The sequence below is a fragment of the Cebidichthys violaceus genome, unplaced genomic scaffold (genome assembly GCF_023349555.1).
Source record: "Cebidichthys violaceus isolate CVI_PGR_0920_01 unplaced genomic scaffold, fCebVio1.0.p SCAF_52, whole genome shotgun sequence".
Classification (NCBI taxonomy): domain Eukaryota; kingdom Metazoa; phylum Chordata; class Actinopteri; order Perciformes; family Stichaeidae; genus Cebidichthys; species Cebidichthys violaceus.
This window is the reverse complement of record NW_027176728.1, coordinates 1,228,589-1,253,891: the sequence shown is the minus strand read 5'-3', so window position 1 is coordinate 1,253,891 and position 25,303 is coordinate 1,228,589. Positions and strand designations below refer to the sequence as shown.

Below are 25,303 nucleotides of genomic sequence, written 5' to 3'. Positions count from 1 at the left end.
TCTTCATCATCCAGATAGGTAGGGCTGCCTCTATTATGGCAATAATCAGAGTTGTCAAACATATGGCTCCTGGAAAGCAAGTAAGTAAGTATCTTCAATTCAAACTTCCAGGATCAACAATTTTTAACATTTATTTTGGAAAAACGTAATGTTGCATAATTTTTGGAAAACATTAAATAACATCACTGTTGAACAGTGTAATCTTACCAAAACCACTCCACACATCAATGATGTTCTGGTTATACCACAGCGCTTTATTTGGAAAAATGTGCTTTTGAATAATTTTGGGGAATATATATTGTAGAAAGAAGTTCCAGAAATTTACCAAAATGTCTTGTTATTATTTATTATGACACTCCTATGGCTCCTTAGATTCACGCCTCCGGAGCTGTCAATATGCAGCCCACATGGTTATGGACCTTTAGTGGTTTAAGACATTAGGGAAGGCCCATTTTGTCACTCAGAAAGTGGAAGCTAATGAGCCTAGCTTAACTTTTTTAGTGCAGGAGAAGCAAGTTGTAAAAACACCGCTGACAAGTTTAAGACAAAACCAAGCTATTCTCTCACTTACGGAGGAGTGGAGGGCTGAGTTTGGTATTGGAAAACCAGCCACAATCAAAACATGTGTGTGATGCGGAGACGAGCATGGAGGACTCAGAACATATCAGTTGACATCATGGATGTATAAAAAAGAACTGGATACTCCCAGCCCTCGGTCTAGTCTCGAGCTCTTTCACATTAACAAAGGAAAGAAAATAACTCTCTGGATTCGGCTAATAGTACATTTTATGACTTTTAGGACCTAATGATTTAAATAAGGGCTATTCATGTGATGGAACTGTGAAGTTGATTTACCTCAAAAAAATGATCTGCTTCGTTACAGATATCTATTTCCCAATGCAAGTCTATGGGAAGAAGTCTTTTTGGGCCCAATGGCATCACGTGACGGATGTATGTAAAATCAGGTTCGAAGCTTGGCGCTCTTCCTTGGGGCTTGGTTGACATAAAAACTGTGCTTTATTAGTAAACCATTGGCCATTTCTATATTTGAAAATACCAGCAGCAATGAGAATGTACGGATCCTTCAGGAGAGTCAGCAGTGGAGTCCCTTTTTCCATCTGTATAGAAACATAAAACATCTTTTTAGAGAAGCAACAGTTTTAATGATAAACTTAAATAAACTTAAAATAGCTTTTAAGACGAATTAAAATTAAATGATAATGAATTGAGCAACTTACTGGTACTTCTACTACATTATCAAGGCTCATCAGAATCTTTTTTAAATAAAATGTTTATTTATTCACCAGTTATTTTACTTTGGCCTTTGTTTTGTCTTCTTATGAATAATTGTGCCAAGTTTCTATGGTTCAAGTTTAATTGGGTTGCCAATAGAAACTATTAATTTTCAGTTTTTCAATCCAACCGTTGATAATTGACAGTTTGTAGAACATGTTTTAAAAAGGTGTGAAAAGGTAGCATTTAACTGAGAAGTTGTACACAGACCTTTCCAGAGGTCAATGTTTGATTTTCTAAACACAGGTGTGGTATTTCTTTGAATCAATATGTCACTGTACCTCTGCTTGCGCACGCGATGGTTTAAAGATGAGGGCATGTAAACCTGTGTGGATAGGGAGACAGGACAATCTGATGTACAAACAACACCACATGTAACCATTTCACTCTCTTTGAGGAGGATTAAATGTTTCATCTTATGTACACCATTCCACAGTACCTCCAGCCAACACAGCAATGACAGCCAGGACCAGGAATGGAGCCATTTTGCCAACAAACTGATACATCACACTGCCGAATGGAGCCCCCGCTTCAGCATATGAAAGAAATTATTGATAATTACAATGAAAAAGTTAAACAATGGACTAAAAGCATTTACATTCAATTTTTTACATTACAGTCATTTAGCAGATGCTTTTATCCAAAGCAACTTACAATAAGTGCATTCAACAAAGTACAGTGCAGAAACAAAGAAAAACAGTTAGTGCTATAAGTAATACGAATACAATAAGTGCAACAAGCTAGTATAAATACAATAAGTGCTAAGTGGAAGGCTCAGGGTAGCACTTCCTGAAGAGGTGGGTTTTCAGCCTGCGCCGAAAGATGGGCAGCGACTCCGCTGTCCTGACGTCAGTGGGAAGTTCATTCCACCACTGTGGGACCAGGACAGAAAACAGCCGTGACCGGGTCGAACGGCCGCTAGGACCTCTTAGCGACGGGGCATGAATAGATGTCTATGATTCAGACTGCTATGCTGGTAAATGCTCCGTATGTCTGAGCTCCGTATGTCTGAGCTGTAGCCTATCCCAGCATGCATTGGGTGTTTTAGAACGTTGTGGGCATGCTGCCAATCAATGCTGTCAATAATATATTTTATTATTATTATTGCATCACTGGGATGAAGTACCTTGTGATTTTCCCAACATTCACTATATAACGATATACAGTATATTTACATTGAAATATAAAATCTCATTTACTGGAGTAGAATTGTATTAATATTTCCAATCCAAAATGTTTACAACTCTCTGGTTTGTACATGTTTTTTCATACAGATCTCTTTAATTTTGTCAATATATGTGGTAATATATGATTGGATAGATGCCATTTCAAGTTACTCGCATGTTACTTTAGATTTGTTTAGTACCAAGATCCTGGATGTGAGGTTTATTGAAAAACACTGCCTCATTTCCGCAACGCATCATTCGATTGTACAGATCCCCTAAAAAGTGTTTCAAATGTTATGGTGTTTCAACCTGAGGTAGAAGAAAATAATGAAAATCTGTCATTCTGCAGACATAGGAAAGGTTGTCATTTTTTGGGGCTTTTAGCAAATTACCTGCTGGTTCATCAGTGCAACCAATGTAAAAAGATAGTCTGGACCCTTGTTCAGCATATTGTAATTAAAGTGGTCTGAGGGTAAACTAGACCTCCTTGCATCTGGCCAATCACAAGTTATTTCAGGGAGTGAGCGTTCCTGTTTCAATGGCGGAATTTGCAGAAGATTTGCTATTCCAGCAGTGGCACTGCTAAACAGCCCCAAAAAGGAAGGCAAATTTATCAAAAAGAGAGTCTGACAGTATTGGTTTCAGTAAAGGAAGAGAAAATGTTGCTAATAATTTAGCCTTCTGTCAATTGTAGCTAAACTACAGGCTTGACAGGCTTCAATGATATTGCAGCTAGCTAGAGCCTCAAATCACATCAAAAGGCTTTACAGAGCCATGCATTTGCAAGGTGTGACAGCCTCAGTGTGGCCTTTGTCCCGCTGCCCTGGTACTGTGTGTATGTGCTTGTGTGTAGTGTAGGTCCTTTGCTGGGTGGAGCTGAGGTGCCATCACCCTAATTGGGCCTGTGTTCCTACAGCATTTAACCCCGCCTGCCTAGACACCAGTGTCTCTTTAAGTCCCTACCAATCTGTTGTTGCGTTGTTCTTTTGACTTGTTTTAAATCAATTTGAGATTGTTACTGCAGGTCTGGTGTGCGTCTCCCTCCTTTGTTGCGACTCAGGAGGCGGGTGTAACAAATTCCAGTGAGGGGAGTGAGGCGGAGGGACCGAGAGGGAGATATTTTTGTCTCATTTGTAGTCTGATAAACAGTAAATCCATCAAATTCAGTGCCCCATGCTATTTTGCAGCTTGTTTCTCAAGCTTTCTGGATTCCAATGCCCATGCTGATAGTCAACAGGGATTTGACTCCACACCCTTCCATGCTCCGCGCTGCTACTCGAGCACAACGTTCTCCACAGTTGGTGCTGCCGCGGACCTTGATGATTATGTGGCCCGTGGATCCGGCAGCAAAATAAATAAATAAATAATTAAGTTAGATTTGATAGTAAAAATATCCCCATGGTCAAAATTACGAGATAGAAAGTCAAAATTACGAGATAGAAAGTCAAAATTATGAGATATAAAGTCGAAATTATGAGATATAAAGTCCTAATTATGAGATACAAAATCGAAATTATTAGATAGAAAGTCCTAATTATGAAATAGAAAGTTGACATTATGAGATATAAAGTCAAAATTATAAGATACTTAAACACAACAGTCGCAGTTCTTTGGCTTAGGTTACCCTACATTTGACATAGAAATGGATTGTGAGTACATTGAAGACTACTTTAAACTTGGCTTTACAACAGATGAAATCTATGGGTAAATGGATGCATTTTTTAAGCAGTGCATGCTAAAAGGTATGTGAGCAGGTGTGCTCCGACAAGATACAGACTTTTAAAAAAAGACACATCCCGTGGTCATGGAAAAGATGTTAGTCTGTTTGAGAAGGGTCAAATCATTGGCATGCATCAAGCAGAGAAAAGATCTAAGGAGATTGCAGAAACTACTAAAATTGGGTTAAGAACTGTCCAACGTATTATTAAAAACTGGAAGGATAGTGGGGACCCATTGTCTTTGAGGAAGAAATGTGGCCGGAAAAAAATCCTGATTGATCGTGATTGCCGATCACTTAAACGTTTGGTGAAATCAAATCGAAGAAAAACAACAGTAGAACTCAGGGCTATGTTTAATAGTGAAAGTAAGAGCATTTCCACACGCACAATGCGAAGGGAACTCAAGGGATTGGGACTGAACAGCTGTGTAGCCTTAAGAAAACCACTAATCAGTGAGGCTAACCGGAAAAAAAGGCTTCAATTTGCTAGGGAGCATAAAGATTGGACTCTGGAGCAATGGAAGAAGGTCGTGTGGTCTGATGAGTCCAGATTTACCCTGTTCCAGAGTGATGAGCGCATCAGGGTAAGAAGAGAGGCAGATGAAGTGATGCACCCATCATACTGTACGAAGCATCACCGAGTTCTGAGCAAAACAACGCCATCAATACAATCTGCATTATCGATTATGATCATAAACTGGACCTTACTTTTGTTGTTTTCTAGTGAAAAGAGAAATATTTCCGTTCAGTTTTGCCATCCCATGCGTTCAACATAATGCCCTGTGTCTAACTCGAGAGATCTCGGCTCTCTGTCAATGCTGGGGAAGCAGGGACGGTTTTAAGTTTCAGCAAATCGGAATTTAGATTTTTGACGATTCCGGCACTTTTTTGATTCTGACTGGCTAACGATTCTGTCAATCAAACCTTCAAGTCCTTCTTCAATTGTATGGACTCTAACGCATCAACAATTGACTGAAATCGACCAATCATAAACTGAGAGAGGTCCTAACAGACACATACAAACTGGAATTCAGACAAGAAAATCCACATACATACAGACATAAACAGGCTCAGATAGGATTCAGGCTCTCAAAATGATGCCAAACTGCTGTATTTGGATAGATTGAATACTATTAGTGACAAAACATGTGAAATATATAGTTATATAGTATGCCGTAGTGACTGTGGCTAAGTGGAGAGCAGAGCCGCCTTTCAATCAGAGGGTCTGCAGTTCGATCCCCGGCTCCTGCTAGTCTCATGTCAATGTGTCCTTGAGCAAGTCACTTAACCCCAAAATTGCTCCCGTAGCTGCGTCTACGGTAGATAGATACTGAATTGTAAGTCGCTTTGGATAAAAGCGTCTGCTAAATGATTGTAATGTGTATAAAATTACAATTTAGCTTGACCTCGCCTGACCTCTCTGTACTAAAACCTCTCTAACTTTTTTCTGCTTCACTTTATCAAAATCAAACGTTGCAGAGAGACTGTTCATATATTGTGCTATGATCTCGGAGAGGTTTAAACCTTGAAGCTACATTATTCCTAAGAAATAAATATCCTGAAAATGCTTTTTTTAGGCAAAAATGTAAATGTTCAATATGTGCTGTGTGCCATCTTCATTTACTTTTAACCAGTAACATATATACTGATATTTACACATCTGAACAAATCTCACAAGTGTTTCCTTTATTATAGCACAAAAAGTATTAAAATCCAGCATGTAGGTGGAGAAATATACTCATTTTAATAATGCTATGCAATTTTTGAGCAGAGGCCTAAAAATAGGACTAGGGTAGGCCTAGGGTCCAGAAGGTTTAAGAGAGTTTTCAATCAAAAAGACCAAAATAATCAGAATCAGAAGGGTTAGGGTTAGAAGGGTTCCCAGGCCAGACGAGATATATAATCTCTCCAGTGTGTTCTGGGTCTACCATGAGGTCTCTCACCAGTCGGGAATGCCCAGAAATTTCTGAAGGGAGGCACCCAAGAGGCCTGGGAGTTGAGGACGTCATGGAGAGGGGCCTCAGCTGGACATTCCCAGTTCACCCTCAATACATGCTTGGTTTTACCAGGTCTGTCCAGCAGCCACTCCCTGCCATCTGATCCAACTCACCACCATGTGATATAAAGAATGTAAGAATATATGCCGAAAAGTCCTTCAACTTCCACACACTCCCTGACTGCTCTCCCGATAACAACTCAAATGATTAACAAACAGAATAAACAGCTTTTCTCCACTCTGGAATATTGCTTGGCACCTGATCTGTGCGTCATAGTATAATGATTTGAGATTAACTATTGTAGATAAATGTTTTCTTAAGGTAGAAAGTTTTCTTGCTGGCATAGAAACCGTGGGAGGGGTAAAGTGAGAAGGGACGGAACAAGCATCCATCCAAGCAGGTTCTTGTGAGTATAAATCAGATGTGTGTCAGTACTTACTGTCAGACTTAATTCCAGGTCTGTTTCATAGAAATACTGCGATCACACTAACTCTAATTTGAAACTTCAGATTTTCAGAGTTGCAAGATATGGAGGCACATATCGGCCATGGTAAGATGTTTAATGTGATCTGTGATGTTAATATTCATATGTGCTTACAGTTTGGGCTTTTGACGACTGTATTAGCGTGGCACAATGTAGACAAACAAAGACAAAGCTGCTTTCTATTATGATCCAGCCTTACGTAACAATATTTGTTAATTATTTTTATGCTTTTGTCTTTTCCTGCTAGTCATCCCAGCACCAGTAACTATGAAGGGATCAGTTGTGCATGTTTTGTCCCCTGAGAACTGTGGCATTGACATTTTAGACAATGGAAGGACCATCAGAGACTTCCTAGACAGTAAAATAAAAGAGCGTGGTTCAACAGTGAGTATCAGAGACATTATGTCACCTACGTTTTCCTAACTATGAATCTCTGTGTAATTGTGTCCATGTATCGTGTGATAGTTGAGCTTTCTTGAGATGTGTCACTTTCTAAATATAATGTTGACTTTTCTCTATTCGTTCAGGACAATGAAGAGCCATTCTATGTGGCAAATCTGGATAGTATATTTGAAAGGCACCTCAGGTGGCGCACAAACTTACCTCGAGTCAAGCCTTTCTATGCAGTGAAGTGCAACAACAATGCAGCAGTTTTGAGGATGATGAGTGCTCTGGAAACAGGTTTCGACTGTGCTAGCAAGGTACTGATGAAGTGTTTCAAAGAGAATCCAGCTCTGTGTTTTCTTTGCTGTGGAGAAGCAGTTTGCTCATTTGAAACACGCTTTGGTCGATCACAGATCGAGATCCAGCTGATGCTGTCCCTCGGAGTGACACCTGACAAAATCATTTACGCACACACAACCAAACCACTGTCACACATCAAATACGCCTGTACTCATGGAGTCGATACGATGACTTTTGATAGCGAGGAAGAACTCCTAAAAATATCTCTTAGTCACGCCAAAGCCAAGTGAGTGAACGACTGATATTTTTTGCTCCTTAGTTTAGTAGATTATTGTTAGCTTACCAATTAATACTTTTGAATCACTTTTTCCAGATTGGTACTCCGCATCGCAGTGGATGACTCTGCATCCAAGATAAAACTCAGTTCAAAGTTTGGCTCCAGACTGGAGTCAGTGGGTAAGCTGCTGGGACGTGCTGGAGAGCTTGGCTTGGAGGTCATTGGGGTCAGCTTTCATGTAGGCAGCGGGTGTACTGAAAGTTTGGCGTTCAAGCAGGCCATCGCAGACGCCCGACGTGTCTTTGACATGGGGGTAAGTCATTGTCATATCAATAAAACATTAGAAAACTACAGTTACATTTACATAAAGGTAGAGCCATTTATCAGGTTTGTTGCGATGCATTAAAATAGGAATAAAAACGATCTCAACAAAGCAGTGTTGGCCAGACAAAATCTGAGTATGAGTCTGATTGTCAACACAAGGGACGGCACTGTTTCAACGGAGCTACTCATGGGCCATCAGATCAGACAAATTTTGAGGACAACAGCCTTTGGACAAATGGACTTTTCGGACTTTTGGGTTTTTCTTAATAATGGGCTGTCTAAACAATGGGCAGTCCCCTAGACCTGGGGTTCTTAACCTTTTTTGACCTCGGGGCCCAACTTTTCAAGTACAAAGTGGCCCGGGGCCCATTCAAATATTAACGGTGTATTGGTTTAACTAATTGATCTCACTCTTGGTTTGATTTGTATTCAATAACTTAGTCAAATTCACTTACAGTTTAACAAGCAAAAACCTTGCCAAATAAATGACATTATACAATGTGATCATCACAAAGACATTTATTTATCATGTGTATGTAAACCTGCATACAACAAGACGCCCAACAGGCTAACAATTCATGGAACAAATCAAGCTAATACAATAACAAATGTAAAGACTCAAGTCAGGCTTATTAACACAAAAATAACTAATAATTAATTTTTACTGCAGAAAAAAAGGAGAGACTCTCAAAAAAACTGAGAAAAAAATGGAAATTTTATGAATAAATAATATATAGTAATAAAATAAATAATAAAGTTTCAAATGAAATAAACTGTAAATAACATTTAAATCAGAATCAGAACCGTTTATTGCCATGGTATGTTGGACATACAAGGAATTTGACATGACGGGAGGTGCATAACATTTAACAATCAACAACAATCAACACAGTGGAAAGTATATAAACGCATTACCGCCACCAAGTGGTTGGAAGCTATATTGTAACTGAGCATCTCATGGATAACAGTAATATCTCTGGTGTCTTCAATTGATTACCTATGCGGTCTCGCACCATGGTTAAGAAACACTGCCCTAGACGGTGTGTACAAACTTGTAAAACCTTTATAAGTCGTGCCTTATTAGACAGTGGTACTGATGTGTTTTTCAGAATTTGTTGGGCCTCCAGATGAGTCTCTTGGATATTGGCGGAGGGTTCTCTGGGAGAGAGGACTGTCAAGTCGCATTTGAAGAGGTAAAAGAAAGAAACTATTCAGTGTTAGTTAGTGTTAATTATGTAAACTATTTTCTAAATACATGTTTGGTTTTCCGTCCAATTACATGGCTCGTACTTCAAAGAACCACATGTAGAAACCTTACCTGTGTTGCCTGTAATGCCAGCCATAATGGTTACTGTAGGTCACTTTGTATTAAAGTATCAGATAGAAGGTGAATGGAGGTCAATAGAGGTGTATTACCTTTGAAATATGCTATTAACCCATCATGATTTCCTCTCCTAGTTTTCAGAAGTTATTAACGGAGCACTGGAGGAACTCTTCCCGTCTGACAGTGGGGTGCAGATTATTGCAGAACCAGGCCGCTACTACGTGGATTCAGCCTTCACACTTGCAGCGAACGTCATTGCCAAAAGAGTAATCGCAGATGATATGGATGAACATAACGGTATGTATAGATATATCGCTCTGAATGTTGAGTATTCAGTATTAACACAGAATTATACAATGTGTGATTGTATTTAAATGTATCTTGATGAAAAACAAAACATGTTTAGGTGACAGCTATCAGATGAGTCTGATGGCACCACATGGCAATACACCACTACATCAAGAAGCATCTTCAGGAGACATCCATGCTAAGCCTCAGAGTGGGTGCAGTGACTTGCAGGGTTATGAATACTCATTTTGTGCAGACCCACAGATACCTGGTTGCATGTGGTGGAAGGACAGAGGAAAGCACCATTGTTATAGAATTCTTCTATTATTTTCAACATCATTGTAAAGTCCTGCATAGTTGACATTTTATTGACTTTAATTATTTTTCTTGTATGTTTTTTTTTCAGATGGTAAAGACAACTGCCCTGACAGAACAATGATGTACTACCTTAATGATGGAGTGTATGGCTCCCTGAGTTGCCTTATCAATGATGCTGCCCACACCAAGGTTGAACCCTACCTTAACAGGGTAAATATCAACCCCATCACCACATAAGAACATCAATATTGGACGATTTTTCAAAACACTAGGTTAGGATTTTTATGTCCAATGCCAATGATTTAAAATCCTTGAGTTCCACAGTATCTGAGCAAGATAAACATTGTGGTTGTATAAATAATCTGTGGTTTGGCAAGCAACACACTTTGTTATGGCAAGGGAAAGATTGTGGTTACGGTTGATAGAAAGGCAAACATTAATTGTAGGTCAGTGCCAGACCGCAGTCAGGCTGCAACCTCCACATGCTTATTGTCCACCTAAAGAGGACAATACTTCAGTGCATGCATTAGCACTGAGCACTGGCGTTGGACATGAATCTTGAGTTGTGGAATTGTTCCATACGAACACAATTGCTTGGGATACTTGGTTGTATATTAATGACTCAACTTGATATCATCTTCGTACACAGTAACTAAGAATTGTTTGTTAAAAAAAGATGTGGAAGCAACCTCTGCTTCTGAAAAGTGAAGCCAATGTGTCCGAAACTTGCATTATTTCCACTGACCATCAGGGGGCGACTCCTCTGGTTGCCAAAAGAAGTCTGGTTGTATAGAAGTCTATGAAAAAATTACTCCACTTCTCACTTGATTTATTACCTCAGTAAACATTGTAAACATGAGTTTATGGTCTCAATCTCTAGTTTGAAGTCTTCTTCAATGTTGATGATTGATGTTCATTTCGTAAATTATAGTCCATTTAATAGACCATAAAGCAGGGTATTTTTTAGGGCAGTCTACCTTGTGATTTTCAGGTCGTCACCAGAGCCGTACGCGTCTTCTCTTCGTCACTCCCCCGCAGTCAAAACATGGTCACTTTCGTTCACGAGTTGCAAAGAAAACCAAACTCAAGACCTCAAAACAAACCAATGGGTGATGTCACGAGGACTAGGTACACTTGTCTTTGGTTGAACAACATCTTGAAGGCTGTCATTTACCAATCTGATCCGAGAAAACTGCAAAACGAGATGAGATTTGAAGGAAAAGATAACCAGTGTGATGTGGACTTTATATTTCAATGTTTGTGTTGTACACAGGTTGTTGAGAGCAGTGAGCAGAGATACCGGTCTGTTATCTGGGGTCCAACCTGCGACAGCTTTGACAAAGTAACCGACAGCTGCTGGATTCCTGAGCTGCATGTGGGGGACTGGCTTCTCATTGACAACATGGGTGCTTATTCCATTTGTTTATCCACCGACTTCAACGGCTTTGAAAGAGCACACATTTACCCTGTGGTGACAGCCGAGACATGGCACACCTTAAACCAGTGGTTCTCAACTGGTCTGGCTGCGGGACCCACCATCACCCCTTATTCACAGGCCGCAACCCAAATTTCTCAACAGGTTTATCTTTGAGAGAAGGGTGTTTTGTTTCCAAATGCCGCTGCTGTTTTGACGACTTTGTGTTTTCTTGTGCCAGAACCTCGCTGCACAAAACACACTGAGGTTTTTGCAATCTTGTGTCCTCAATGTAAGAAAATCCATATCTCATGTAGTCGGTGTCGTACTTGCATTTCGCTCAATTAGCATATGAAAACAAACTTTGTCGGTGTTCTTCTATATTGTGAAATGGGTGTCTATTGTAATGACAAGGCATTAACGCCAAATACTGTTAAGGAGTGTGAAAACTCCGCTGCATTAAAAATCCCCTTCAAAATAAAAGCACAAGATTCTCCACCAGTTGAGAATCACTGCCTTAAACGTTTCTTAAACCTTGTTAGCTCAACCATACTTTGTGTGTGTGCATACGTCGGTACACATGCAAACAGAATCATGTAACTGGCCGTACCGCCACGACTTAAATAAATTCAACATTTTCCAGTTGATGGTAGTAAATTAGGGTTAGGGGTTAACTGTGAGTGAGCAAGATCTTGTATTTTTTGCAGACCCAGAATAAATTGTTGCAAAGTGGTCATGTCTTAGCCTGGTTTCACCACGTATATTCAGTTATTTTTATTTTTTTTACATAATCTCATTTTTGAATATCCCCAAATTGGAACTGCTGAGGATGGGATGAAGAAGGCACACTTCTTTCAGAGAGAGAAACTTTTAAGATCACATGTGTGTGTGTGGAACGTATGCCAAACTGCAACATTTGTTATCCTCTTGTTTGCATGTGCACATATTTCACACTTTTTTTTCTTAAACTATGGCGTAACATTGATTAAGTGGATGTTTGGTATTACAGGGTTATAGATACTATAGGACTGATATTTAACCGTTCATCAGAGTAGAGAGCGCAACACCGAGGCCTTCAAAACCTCCACTGGCTCCCCACACAACAAAGAATAAGTCAACTCTTGCAATATCTCTGCATTGGCACACACATTTATTTTTCCTGAACAGAATCAACACACTGGTGTGGTTACTGTTTCATTTGTCATCTCATGGGCACTTACTGCAACCAAACACACCCTTTCCTTTTCACATTTGCATGAAGACTTTTAATTATAACTTGAGGTTCAAAAATGGGATTAAAGTATCTGGTAATTGTTACACTGATTTCTCAAATATTATTTTGTATTTGCCTTACAATGTATTAAAAAGGTTTAATTAATAAAGGAGAATACATTTGCTCTCACTGTTTAAGATTACTGAACTCTTGAACGTTCGTTCCCTAAAGCCATCACTCCTGATGGTCTTAACCATGACTTGCATGTAAAAGACTCTGCCTGTTGTCATGCCTGTGCCGCTGGTGAGATCAGAACCACACAAAAATAAACGCGATTCACTGCGCAATAACAATTTCAAAACCTGTGTCTCCGTCAAATAAGGAAAATGTTGCTGGGGAAATTCTCCCTGCTTCTCTCTAATTTTCCTGTGTCAATATCTCGCAGTGATCTGGTTGCAGAGCACCAGGCTTATCCTTCTCTGAAGGAGCTGTTTCAGCAGGTTGGAGCTGACATTGAGGTGCTCGACAGTGCTTGTGGTTATTTTTTCAGGATTCCCTGTTGGTGAGGGGATCCTGTTTTCCAAATAGTTTTGCCTGTTATACTCCGTCAGTAAATGTTAAAAGTAACTCATGATGAGTCTGAGGAAAACGTATGACTGGATTTGAAGACATTTCTTTAGGCCTCGTATGAAGAAAGTTGTCTCTGTGTTTATTAAAACATGCCATATATGCCAGCTGACAGACGAACCTAACCAGACAATAAAAGCTGTGCCAATTGATTGTGTGGGTCCTTTGCCTTACCTTCTGACTGTCATGTCGTGAGAGCACTTTCCAAGATCATTTCCGTAGTCGAAAGTCATTCAGTTCGACCAAGACTCAAACTTTTCTTCCCACGTGTTTTCCTCTGGCCTCAGCTCACCATGCTCAGAGTCAGGGTGCGTTGGAATGCCTCCAAACATTTATGGCTCTCCTTACTGCATGGGGTTGGGTAAAGACTGGGAAGAGGGTTTTCCCTGGTTACGTGTGTGTGTGTGTGTGTGTGTGTGTGTGTGTGTGTGTGTGTGTGTGTGTGTGTGTGTGTCCTCCCAGCTCCCTCCTGATTGCGATTCATTCACCTCACCTGCCCAGTCTACCCAGCTGCCTTCCATCAACTCATCTACTCAACAGTTTATCTATTCCGGTTTTACATTCACTCTTCGCCAGGTCGTTGTTGCAACCTCTGTGGTATCGCACTTGTTCTCAGCCGCTCACTATAATTAGTATTCTGAGTTTATCCAACTGTTTTCTCTTTAATTGAACTTACCTTGTCTTCCTGTGCACGCAGTTTGGATCATCCCCTCCGGCTCCCCAGTCTGCCTGCCCTGCCTTGTTCTGCCCGGTTCCCCACCCTCGCCCTCTCATCCTCGGTCCCCCGCTGCTCCACTACAATTTTCCCTTTTGTCCTCCCGGAATAAAACCCTTTCACTCCCTTACTCGCTGGTCTGTGTCCGCATTTGGGTCCGCCACCTCACCCCATGACATAATGCTTGCAGCTAGAGACACAACAAAACAAGTCAGCACAAGGTATAGCCCAAATTAACTTATGTTTGCGCACACCGTAAATCACAGGTCCCTTAGCTGCATTGGCTGTTAACTGGAAAGAATCTGAACTTGCTAAAAACGTGATTGAGTACGTTTACAGTTTTCGACAAAAAACTGGAGAATGTCGTGGAAAAAAATATCTTGTACCCGCTTTGCGTGAGTCTTTTGCTCCTGAAATAAAGAATACCAAAGACCAGAGGTTCCCTTCTGTATATTTATTTTCTGCACAGAAAAGGTTCAATCATCACATCAGAATGCGTACAGTCTCAGTGAGGAAGAACCTCGAAAAAAATGAACACGCTTTCTTTATGCAGAATGAGCAAAGGTGGGGGCCGATGGCCAACGTTACAGACATCTCGGTCTCAGACTTTTGGTCTCAGACTGATGGAACAACAAGCAAAACAAACGGCCAGCAACCAAAACAAGCGGCTCAAAGGCCTTGGTGCTGGGATATTCTCATACAACATTCTCAAAACACAGTTATCTATGTGAACAGGCAAGAGAGAATACTTCTTTCCCACAACAAAGACACAGTGGTGCAGTTCAACAAAGTTCAGAGCAGAAGTACTTATGCATGCATACAATATACTAATATACTCAATAGAAATATATACTTAGTAGAAATATATACTAATATACTCAATAGAAATATATATTCAGTAAAAACATATATATATATATATATATATATATATATATACTACGTAAAAAATACCATTACAAGAACTGGCACTGGAAAGTCTGGCCACAGCTCGGGTCAAGATGAAACACTTGTATGACAGTCACGTTGGTGGTTGCCTTCCTCCCAATTGTTGGTTCACCTTTTCAGGCAAAGTTTACAGGTCCACACACGGTGTTAAAACAAATCTCGGAGCAGAATTACGTAATTTCAACGCTTCAGCACAGGAAGCCAACTCAGCTTTTTCATGTAAACATACTCAAATCATATTATGTGCAAACCTCTGAGCCACCCTCTTTCTGTACACAGCCAGAAATTGGTCACAATCATGCAGCTTATGTAGATATTCCACTGCTGGTTGAGTCTGTTGAATCTGTTTGGATGTGAGGAAGATTCATGATGTACTCCAGATAAAGTTCTGTTATTGGGCCGTTAGAAGAACTCTGAAACTTTCATCAATATAGATGTTGGCCTGAGTCGCGCCATGCAAAGCTGGTTCAGTTGATTTGAGTTTCCAGTATTTGTTTGGTGATGTGCCTAGTTGCACCCATTTAATTGTGCTCGATATTGACGTTGGAGATGCTAAGCCAATCAAGCAAAGGTTCTATTGTGTAGATTAACACTTGGACGCAGAGTTAAATTAAATGCTGGAAACGGGTATAGCAGAGCCTTGATCTTTCATTTGGTCCTCACCTTGCTTGCTTGTTCTTGTTCTTGTTCACCTTGCTTGCTTGTTCCAAAGGCTGATAACACGCCACGGTTTTGCTCTGACCTTTGTGAAGTGAATGATGTCACTAAGCCTGATTCCTTCCCACTTCCCAGGATCGATGACCGTATAGATCCGGTGGGCTCTGCAAAGTTTGTCAGCAAATTTTATCCTCTAAAAGGATATTGTCAGGTTTCGTCGTCCCAGCGAGCACGTGAGATAGACACTTTTATACCACCAACTGGCCTCTACTCACCGTGATGCCTTTTGGGCTTCGGAATGCGCTAGCTGGGTTCCAACGCCTTAAGAACAGTGTTATTGGTGACTAGCAAGGGTGTTCACTTGTTCCAAGTCACTTCAGTTTACTTGGATGATGTAGTGGTTTACTCGGACACATGGGAAACCCACTTGGAGCGTATCCAGGAACTGATCACCCATTTGGCAGGGCAAGGCTCATGGTAAACCTTGCAAAGGGTGAGTTTGCGAGGGCAAGCGTGACATACTTCGGCCGGGTGGTCAGGCAAGGCAAAGTGCGCCCATTCAGTGCAAAAGTTCAGGCCATAGAGCAGTATCCAGTTGCAACAACGAATACAAAGTGTTGATACGTTTTCTTGGCCTTGTTGGCTTATTTACATACTTATATGTATTTGTTTTTTCCACTGTGTTTATTCAGCAGTGTCGTGGCAGTTATGAGGATACTGTGAGTGAGACATTAAGCAACAGTCAAACGTCTGATCCTCCAGTAAAACACACAAATCATTTATTATCAATAGAAATATTTAAATTAGTCTAAAACAACAACAATGTATTAATACACCAAACAATGTAGAACGTTGTCCAAATGATGACAATGAATGTTTCAATTCTTACACTCAAGCATTAGTGGTTAATGACATTACAGAGGGAATGGTATGATAAAATAGCCAAGTATACCAAGTATATATATTTATTGATATTCATACATATCAACAAATACTTTTCCTCCATGTCTTCGTGTGTCGGCACAGCTCTACGTGAGGAGGAGGAGGCCCGAGAAACCCTGCATGTTCCCCAAGATACTGATGAAGATTACTGACCTCAGGAGCATCAGTGTGAAGGGTGAGACACACACACACACACACACACACACACACACACACACACACACACAAATTACTTGGGCGGAGCTACTAGCACGGGTAACGTGTTAAGACAGTCCGCTGCCTACGGTGTGACATTTCCAGTAACAGCAACTTTTAGGTAGCAAACAAACAGCGACCTTTCAGCCAAGAGGCCGCTGTTCATTTCCCGTGTGAAACGAGAAATCAACATTGATTTATTTGTCACGTAACTTGCGCAATGTAGTAACACCACTTCCGTCGTAAACCTAACAGCAATCTTTTCCTAAACCTTACTAAGTATTACACAATCTTTTCCTAAACTTAAATAAGTATTTCACAATCTTTTCCTAAACCTAAATAAGTATTTCACGATCTTTTCTTAAACCTAAATAAGTATTTTAGGATCTTTTCTGAAACCTAACTAAGTAGTTTTGTTGCCTAAACCTAACTGAGTTTCCTGTGAAGACAGAAGTTTATTTTGAAAAGACAGTATACATAAATGAGCGGACATTGACACGTGTTGCCAGACTTTCTTAGGAAAACTCATGAGAAACGAGGAGTAGCTTTTCGTCAGACATCGTATAAACCGTTGTATGAGGAAACGTTGCACCAGACCAAGTTCCCCATATGACTGGTTCTCTCATCCTGAACTTTTCTCCCACAGGAGCGGAGCGAGTGATCACGCTGAAAATGGAAATACCCGGCTCCATGCCTCCTCTCATCCAGGAAATGTTGGAGAACTCTGAGGGACTGGAGGGAGGGAAAGGAGGAGGAGGAGGAAAAGGTTGCGGAGGAAGCAAAGAAGAGAATCAAACGGAGCCCGAAAGCCGTCATCCCTGTCCATCGCCCGAATCGGTTCCCACCCCACACCGGAGCGTCGCGCCCCTCTTCCCCCTCTCCTTCCCCCTCCACCTGAAGCTTGGCGTGAGGTTGAATGAAAGCTGTTAAACTCTGTTGAGAGGACCGGATTTCTTTTCAGACACCATGGTTTTATACATTAAATGCAGAACAAAAGACAGCATTTCGAAGCTTCGGTAGAGTTTCCCTCCCGACTCCGGAGAAACTTTGGTTCGCTGGACACGGTGCTGTAGTTTTTTGTTTATGTTTTGTGTTTGAACTTTCATTTAAAATAAAGTCCTTGGCTGGATTAAACCTGCTGTGCGAGTGTGTGTTTGGGTCCACCTACTACACCACATAACAGAACGGACTGACCAAGTATGGACCCAGCCGCCGCAGCAGAATCTCCTCCGGCGGATCATCTGCAGAGGGCGATTGCCAACCAAGGCGTTCTCCTTGGCCAACACCATCATGTGCTACAGGACTTACTAGCCTCCCAGCGTTTGATTGGGTCCCAGGTGACGGAGATAGGAAGCCTGATGCAGGACCTCACGCTGCGCCGCTCTCCTCCCCCGGAACAGGTCCCCGAGGACTCATCCAGCACCTGCGAGTCTTTTGTTTTTGTTCCCTCTCCTCTACCCTATGATGGAGCGTCCAGGGAATGTAAAGGTTTCATGCTCCTGTGTGGATTTGTTTTTAGACAGCAACCCCGCACATATGCTTCGGACAATGCGAGGGTAGCCTACACGGTGAGGTTGCTGCGCGGCAAGGCTCTGGTCTGGGCTGAGGCTTGGCTCAACAGACACAGCACCGACCGGGTTTCCTACGAGTACTTTTTATAGGAGTTCAAGAAAGTATTCGACCACCCGGTCTACACTAGGGACACTGTACAGCGTCTTCTCAGTCTTCGCCAGGGTTCCACCAGCGCAGCAGAGTACGCAGTGGATTTCCAGATTCTGGCCACGGAGTCCGGTTGGGACGAGGAAGCGCTCAAAGGAATATATCGGAACAGCCTTTTGGAGGGTTTGAAGGATGAACTCGCGGTTCGAGATGAGCCAGAGTCACTTGAGGAACTTCTCTCTCTCTCGATCAATATGGATAACCGTATCCGGGAACGCCGTCAGGAGAAGAACCACAGGTTCCACAATCCATTGCATCAGTTTGTTTCCGCCTCCAGCCTTCGGTTGTCGAGCCCGTCCCGACGGTACAGCCCTGCGCGCTCCCACTCTCCTGCCCCAGCACCTCCCCCTTTGGAGCTGGAGGAGCCGATGCAGCTCGGGCAGACTCAGCTCTCTCCGGAGGAGAGAGGGCGACGCATCCGCTCAGGAAGCTGTCTTTACTGTGGTGAGTCGGGACACCGCGTGGCTGCTTGCTCTGTTCGGCCAAAAGAGGGAGCTCGCCGGTAAGAGTGGTGGTGCTGGTGAGCGATTCAAGGAGATTTCCCCATCCCAAGTCTCGATCTCTGTTTCCTGCCACCCTGTGTTTATCATCCGGGCCTGTGCACCTGTCTGCACTGATTCGGGGGCGAAACAGAACTTTTTGGACACTGCTTTTATTGAGAGACAGGGGATCCCATTGGAGGCGTTGGAGCGCGCTCTGCTGGTGAGTGCACTGGATGGCAGTTCACTGGCCAAGATAATTCACCAAACTCCGCCAATTTCCCTGCACGTGTCCGGTAATCACAATCAGAAGACCCGGTTCTATGCGTTTCCATCCCCCCAAGCACCCCTGGTCCTGGGACTTCCCTGGCTCAGGGATCATAATCCAGAGATCGATTTGGCTGGGGGTAGAATCACCGGCTGGAGTGTCGCTTGTCACTCCCGCTGCCTCAGATCTGCGGTCCCCCGTCAAACACTTCCCCCCAGGAGACCTGACACCGGTCCTAGCCTCTCCGCTGTGCCCCGGGAATATATGGATTTAGGAGAGGCATTCAGCAAGGAGCGGGCCCTTTCACTTCCTCCTCATCGCCCCTACGACTGTGCTATTGACTTGCTTCCGTGTGCTCCACTTCCCACCAGTTGGCTATATAATCTCTCCCGGCCAGAACGTGAATTGATGGAGAAATATATAACTGACTCAGTCGCCGCAGGAATCATACGTCCTTCATCTTCACCTCTGGGGGCGGGGTTTTTCTTCGTCTCCAAGAAGGATAAGAGCCTCCGTCCCTGCATTGATTACAGAGGTTTGAATCAAATTACTATTAAGAATAGTACGGGACCGGTATCTCCCGTTACCTCTTATCATCTCTGTTTTTGAATCCTTAGCTGGGGCCAAGATCTTCACTAAACTGGACCTCCGCAACGCGTATCATCTGGTCCGGATTCGCGAGGGGGACGAATGGAAGACGGCCTTTAACACACCTTTGGGACACTTTGAGTACCTGGTGATGCCGTTTGGATTGACCAATGCCCCTGCCGTTTTCCAGGCCCTGGTAAACGACCTTCTCCGCGACTTCCTCAACCGTTTCGTGTTTGTTTACATTGACGACATCCTTATCTACTCCCCGAATCCCCAGGAACACACTCTCCATGTCCGCCAGGTTCTGTAACGTCTGTTGGAGAATCAGCTCTTCATTAAGGCTGAGAAGTGCGAGTTCCACGTCACCTCTTTTCAGTTCTTGGATGTCTTCATTGAGGAGGGCCAGGTGAGAAAGGACCCCAAGAAGGTCAAAGCAGTAACGGAATGGCCGGTCCCCGCCTCATGAAGAAAGCTCCAGCAGTTTCTGGGGTTCGCTAATTTCTACCAACGGTTCATCCGGGACTACTACTTTTTTCATGGACTCCAGACAAGGCTTTTTGTGCCCTCAAGGAGCGGTTTGCCTCGGCTCCTATCCTGGTCCACCCAGACAAGACCCGCCAGTTTGTCGTCGAGGTGGACGCCTCGGACACCGGAGTTGGAGCTGTACTTTCCCGGCGGTCAGCTTCCGACTCCAAGCTCCACCCATGTGCTTTCTTCTCCCGTAGACTTTCTCCGGCGCAGAGAAACTACGACGTAGGCAACCAAGAACTGTTGCCATCAAGTTAGCCTTGGAGGAGTGGAGGCACTGGTTGGAGGGATCGGTCCTCCCTTTTGTCATGTGGACCGACCACAGGAATCTGGAATATATTCATACGGCTAGATGCCTCAATTCCCGCCAGGCCCGCTGGGCCTTGTTCTTTGCCCATTTCAATTTTACCACTACTTATTACTATCAGCCGGGGCACAAAAACACCAAGCCGGATGCCAGTCTCTCCTCAGGATTCCACCCACGAACTAATGGCCAAATGGAGAGGCTGAACCAGGAGCTCGAGGCCATCCTCAGGTGCGTGACTGCCACCTCCCGTGGGTCGAGTACGCCCACAATTCCCACACATCTACTGCCACCGGACTATCCCCATTTGAGGCATCCTTGGGATATCAGCCTCCCCTGTTCCCTATCCAGGAGATCGAGGTTGCGGTCCCCTCAGGCCAAAGTAATGGTCGTCGTTGTAGGCGTGTGTGGAGAGAGACTCGGGCCGTGCTGCTTCGCATGGCGGAGCAGAATAAGAGAGTGGCGGATCGACGTTGTGTTCCAGCTCCTGTTTACCGTACCGAACAACCGGTTTGGCTCTCGACCAGGGACATCCCCCTATGCACCGAGTCTAGGAAGCTCTCCCCCAGATATATTGGCCCCTTCCCCATCGTCTCCATCATCAACCCGGTCACGGTAAAACTGCAGTTACCTCGCTCCATGAGAATCCACCCAGTGTTTCATGTCTCCCTCCTTAAACCTGTAATCTCCAGCCCCCTAAACCCTCCTCCAGAACCCCCTCCACCCCCCGACTCATCGAGGGGGGCCCAGTCCACATGATCAATCGCCTCCTGGATGTCCGCCGACGAGGTAGGGGGTTTCAATACCTAGTTGACTGGGAGGGCTATGGACCGGATGAGCGGTGTTGGGTGCCGCGATCCCGGATCCTGGATCCGGCGCTTGTACGTGACTTCCACCGACAGAACCCTGTCGCATGTACACGCTGTGTTTTTGGTTTGTCGTGGTCCACACGGTCGTAGTCTGCTCACACAGTGCCATTGTCTCGCCACAACTTCCATCACTCCACCACTCTCGTTGGGTACTAATTTCTGTTTTCAGTGTTGTCCTCTTTGATGTACGGTGCAGTAAAAACTCATTGGAAAGTATGAAAAACACAGGGAGTTCAATAAAGAAGTGGGTTTTCTTCTTCTGTCGCGAAGAAAGGAAAAACTGTGTTCACTGTGTCATTTTTTTCGTATGGATTTTTAAAGTTTCATACTCGAGCAGCAGAAATGAGCAATCCTTTGGATATGGTTTGCAAACATTTGCCTGTTTACACATCAAGCACACAGAAAGCAACATAAGCATTCACTTGAGGTGGTTTTCCTAATCTGATCTAATGAATATACTAATCACGCTCCTTTGTACCTACTCCTTAGGAAAATATCTGACTCTACATACTGTGAAGAATTTAAGCTTAGAAGCATGTTTAGGATGATTAAAAACACACCTTGAGGAATGTATTAAATATTACAATGTATTAAAATGTCACAGGATATTGATTTGTGGAATGTATTATATGTTTACAGTATATTTACTTGAAGGAGATAGTATATGTGTATCATGTGTTTACCTATTGGATGTATTAACTAAATGTATAGTGATGAGCTGTGAGGGAGAGACAGGGATTTTGAGAGAGGCTTGACAGATACTACCGTGATGAGTTTTCGAGAGGCCGACTACAGAAATGCTAAAAGGTGTGAACACAGCGGGGGAAGGACAAGCAGAGATGTTGAGGAACACAGCCCTATGGAACGAGGGGTGGACCAGGCCAAGGAGGTCAACTGAGAGTGGACACTGTCCGAAGCCAGGAGGGAACAGTTGGATTTCAGCCAATCACAGAGTTGATAATGGACTTTTACAGTTTCAGGAGGAAACTGTAGAGTATAAGACATTGTTGCCGAGGATTTCTCTGGAGTTATCAACGCTGCCATTTTACAGTAAACCAGGGGACTGGCCTGTTGGGTGGAGCGTGATTTAGCTCTGATCCGCGGAACATATTCTATCGATAGTGTACTTCAGTTTGTAATTGTTTAGCTTCTGTTAGTTATTAAATACTTTTGATTGTAAATCGGAACCAGCTGGTTATTTGATACGACTCTGTTGACGAAAAGTACAGTAGAGAGCGTGAGCTGCGGCCTTCCATAGCGAGAGAGGTAGAATCCTAACAATACTGACCTGTTTTACCAGCTAGCTGCTAATATTAGCGGTCTGCTATTTTTTGCTGGACAGGTAGTGTACAGGCAGACTACAAAAAATCTTCTTGTACAACAAAAGCTGCATTGTAAATTATGTCTCCAGGGAAACTTATATTGTTGCAGATTACAATATTTTTTTCCGACGTATCACAAATACATTTCTGATAAAAGTCTGCGGTAGTGAGGGCAGGGAAAAGGTTTGGGTTTTGGTTCGGTTAACTAGTTAAGAAAGGTTAGCAGGTTGTGGTCACTGTAAAATACTGGTGTTCCACTGCCACCAACATACACATCAAAATGTTTTAAAGCCAGGATTAGCACCAGCGCTTTTTCAAAACCTAATAATTTGACTGACATGAGTTTTTTGAGAAGAAATTAACTATCTCCAGGCCATCTGCTTCCACCAACATATAGCTGGTATCCACATAGATTTTAATAAACTGTCAAAGCAGCCAGAACCGGAGAAGTGTTTTTACTTTTTGACAGCCCTGGGACCAGACAAATTTAGCCTTACCCCTAAGAACATCAGTGAGACGTTTCTACAAAAATCCTACGATAGCCAACAAGGCCAAGAACTGCTCTATGGCCTGAACTTTTGCACTGAATGGGCACACTTTGCCTTGCCTGACCACCCGGCCGAAGTAGGTCACGCTTGCCCTCGCAAACTCGCACGTTGCAAGGTTTACCATGAGCCTTGCCCCGCCAAATGGGTGATCAGTTCCTGGATACGCTCCAAGTGGGTTTCCCATGTGTCGGAGTAAACCACTACATCATCCAAGTAAACTGAACACCCTTGCTAGTCACAAATAACACTGTTCTTAAGGCGTTGGAACCCAGCTAACGCATTCCGGAGCCCAAAAGGCATCACGGTGAGTAGAGGCCAGTTGGTGGTATAAAAGTGTCTATCTCACGTGCTCGCTGGGACGACGAAACCTAACAATATCCTTTTAGAGGATAAAATTTGCAGAGCCCACCGGATCTATACGGTCATCGATCCTGGGAAGTGGGAAGGAATCAGGCTTAGTGACATCATTCACTTCACAAAGGTCAGAGCAAAACCGTGGCGTGTTATCAGCCTTTGGAACAGGCAAGCAAGGTGAGGACCAAATGAAAGATCAAGGCTCTGCAATACCCGTTTCCAGCATTTAATTTAACTCTGCGTCCAAGTGTTAATCTACACAATAGAACCTTTGCTTGATTGGCTTAGCATCTCCAACATCAATATTGAGCACAATTAAGTGGGTGCAACTAGGCACATCACCAAACAAACACTGGAAACTCAAATCAACTGAACCAGCTTTGCATGGCGCGACTCAGGCCAACATCTATATTGATGGAAGTTTCAGAGTTCTTCTAACGGTCCAATAACAGAACTTCATCTGGAGTACTTCATGAATCTTCCTCACATCCGAACAGGTTCAACAGACTCAACCAATAGTGGAATAACTACATAAGCTGCATGATTGTGACCAATTTCTGGCTGTGTACAGAAAGAAGGTGGCTCAGAGGTGTGCGCGTTAATTTGGGCTATACCTTGTGCTGTCTTGTGTTGTCTCTCTAGCTGCAAGCATTATGTCATGGGGTGAGGTGGCGGACCCAAATGCGGACACAGACCAGCGAGTAAGGGAGTGAAAGAGTTTTATTCCGGGAGGACAAAAGGGAAAATTGTAGTGGAGCAGCGGGGGACCGAGGATGAGAGGATGAGGGTGGGGAACCAGGCAAAACAAGGCAGGGCAGGCAGACTAGGGAGCCGGAGGGGATGATCCAAACTGCGTGCACAGGAAGACAAGGTAAGTACAATTAAAGAGAAAACAGTTGGATAAACACATAATACTAATTATACTGAGCGGCTGAGAACAAGTGCGATACCACAGAGGTTGCAACAACGACCTGGCGAAGAGTGAATGTAAAACCGGGGTAGATAAACTGTTGAGTAGATGAGTTGATGGAAGGCAGCTGGGTAGACTTGGCAGGTGAGGTGAATGAATCGCAATCAGGAGGGAGCTGGGAGGACACACACACACACACACACACACACACACACACACACACACACACACACACACACACACACACACACACACACACACGTAACCAGGGAAAACCCTCTTCCCAGTCTTTACCCAACCCCATGCAGTAAGGAGAGCCATAAATGTTTGGAGGCATTCCAACGCACCCTGACTCTGAGCATGGTGAGCTGAGGCCAGAGGAAAACACGTGGGAAGAAAAGTTTGAGTCTTGGTGGAAGTGAATGACTTTCGAAATGCCGACTACGGAAATGAACTTGGAAAGTGCTCTCACTACATGACAGTCAGAAGGTAAGGCAAAGGACCCACACAATCAATTGGCACAGCTTTTATTGTCTGGTTAGGTTCGTCTGTCAGTTGGCATATATGGCATGTTTTAATAAACACAGAGACAACTTTCTTCATACGAGGCCTAAAGAAATGTCTTCAAATCCAGTCATACGTTTTCCTCAGACTCATCATGAGTTACTTTAAACATTTACTGACGGAGTGTAACAGGCAAAACTATTTGGAAAACAGGATCCCCTCACCAACAGGGAATCCTGAAAAAATAACCACAAGCACTGTCCAGCACCTCAATGTCAGGTCCAACCTGCTGTAACAGCTCCTTCAGAGAAGGATAAACCTGGT

The 25,303-nt window shown here is 43.2% G+C and overlaps 1 protein-coding gene and 1 pseudogene across 1 annotated transcript; one reads left to right on the top strand and one right to left on the bottom strand.

Annotated features, from left to right (window-relative positions):
- Positions 1-25,303, bottom strand: part of LOC137888158 (retinoic acid receptor alpha-B-like) — a 236,078-nt pseudogene that overhangs the window by 65,939 nt on the left and 144,836 nt on the right.
- LOC137888152 (ornithine decarboxylase-like) lies at positions 6,702-11,463 on the top strand. The gene is made up of 9 exons (XM_068731475.1): positions 6,702-6,723; positions 6,905-7,041; positions 7,185-7,358; positions 7,455-7,627; positions 7,715-7,931; positions 9,052-9,135; positions 9,401-9,563; positions 9,961-10,082; positions 11,146-11,463. Exons 1-9 carry the CDS (start codon positions 6,702-6,704, stop codon positions 11,461-11,463), a joined length of 1,410 nt encoding a protein of 469 aa, XP_068587576.1.

Coding starts and splice junctions, on each gene's coding strand:
- LOC137888152 (XM_068731475.1), top strand. CDS start 6,702: ATGGAGGCACATATCGGCCATG. Junction 7,932..9,051: donor GACGTGTCTTTGACATGGGG/GTAAGTCATTGT, acceptor TGTGTTTTTCAG/AATTTGTTGGGCCTCCAGAT. Junction 9,564..9,960: donor TGATATGGATGAACATAACG/GTATGTATAGAT, acceptor TTTTTTTTTCAG/ATGGTAAAGACAACTGCCCT.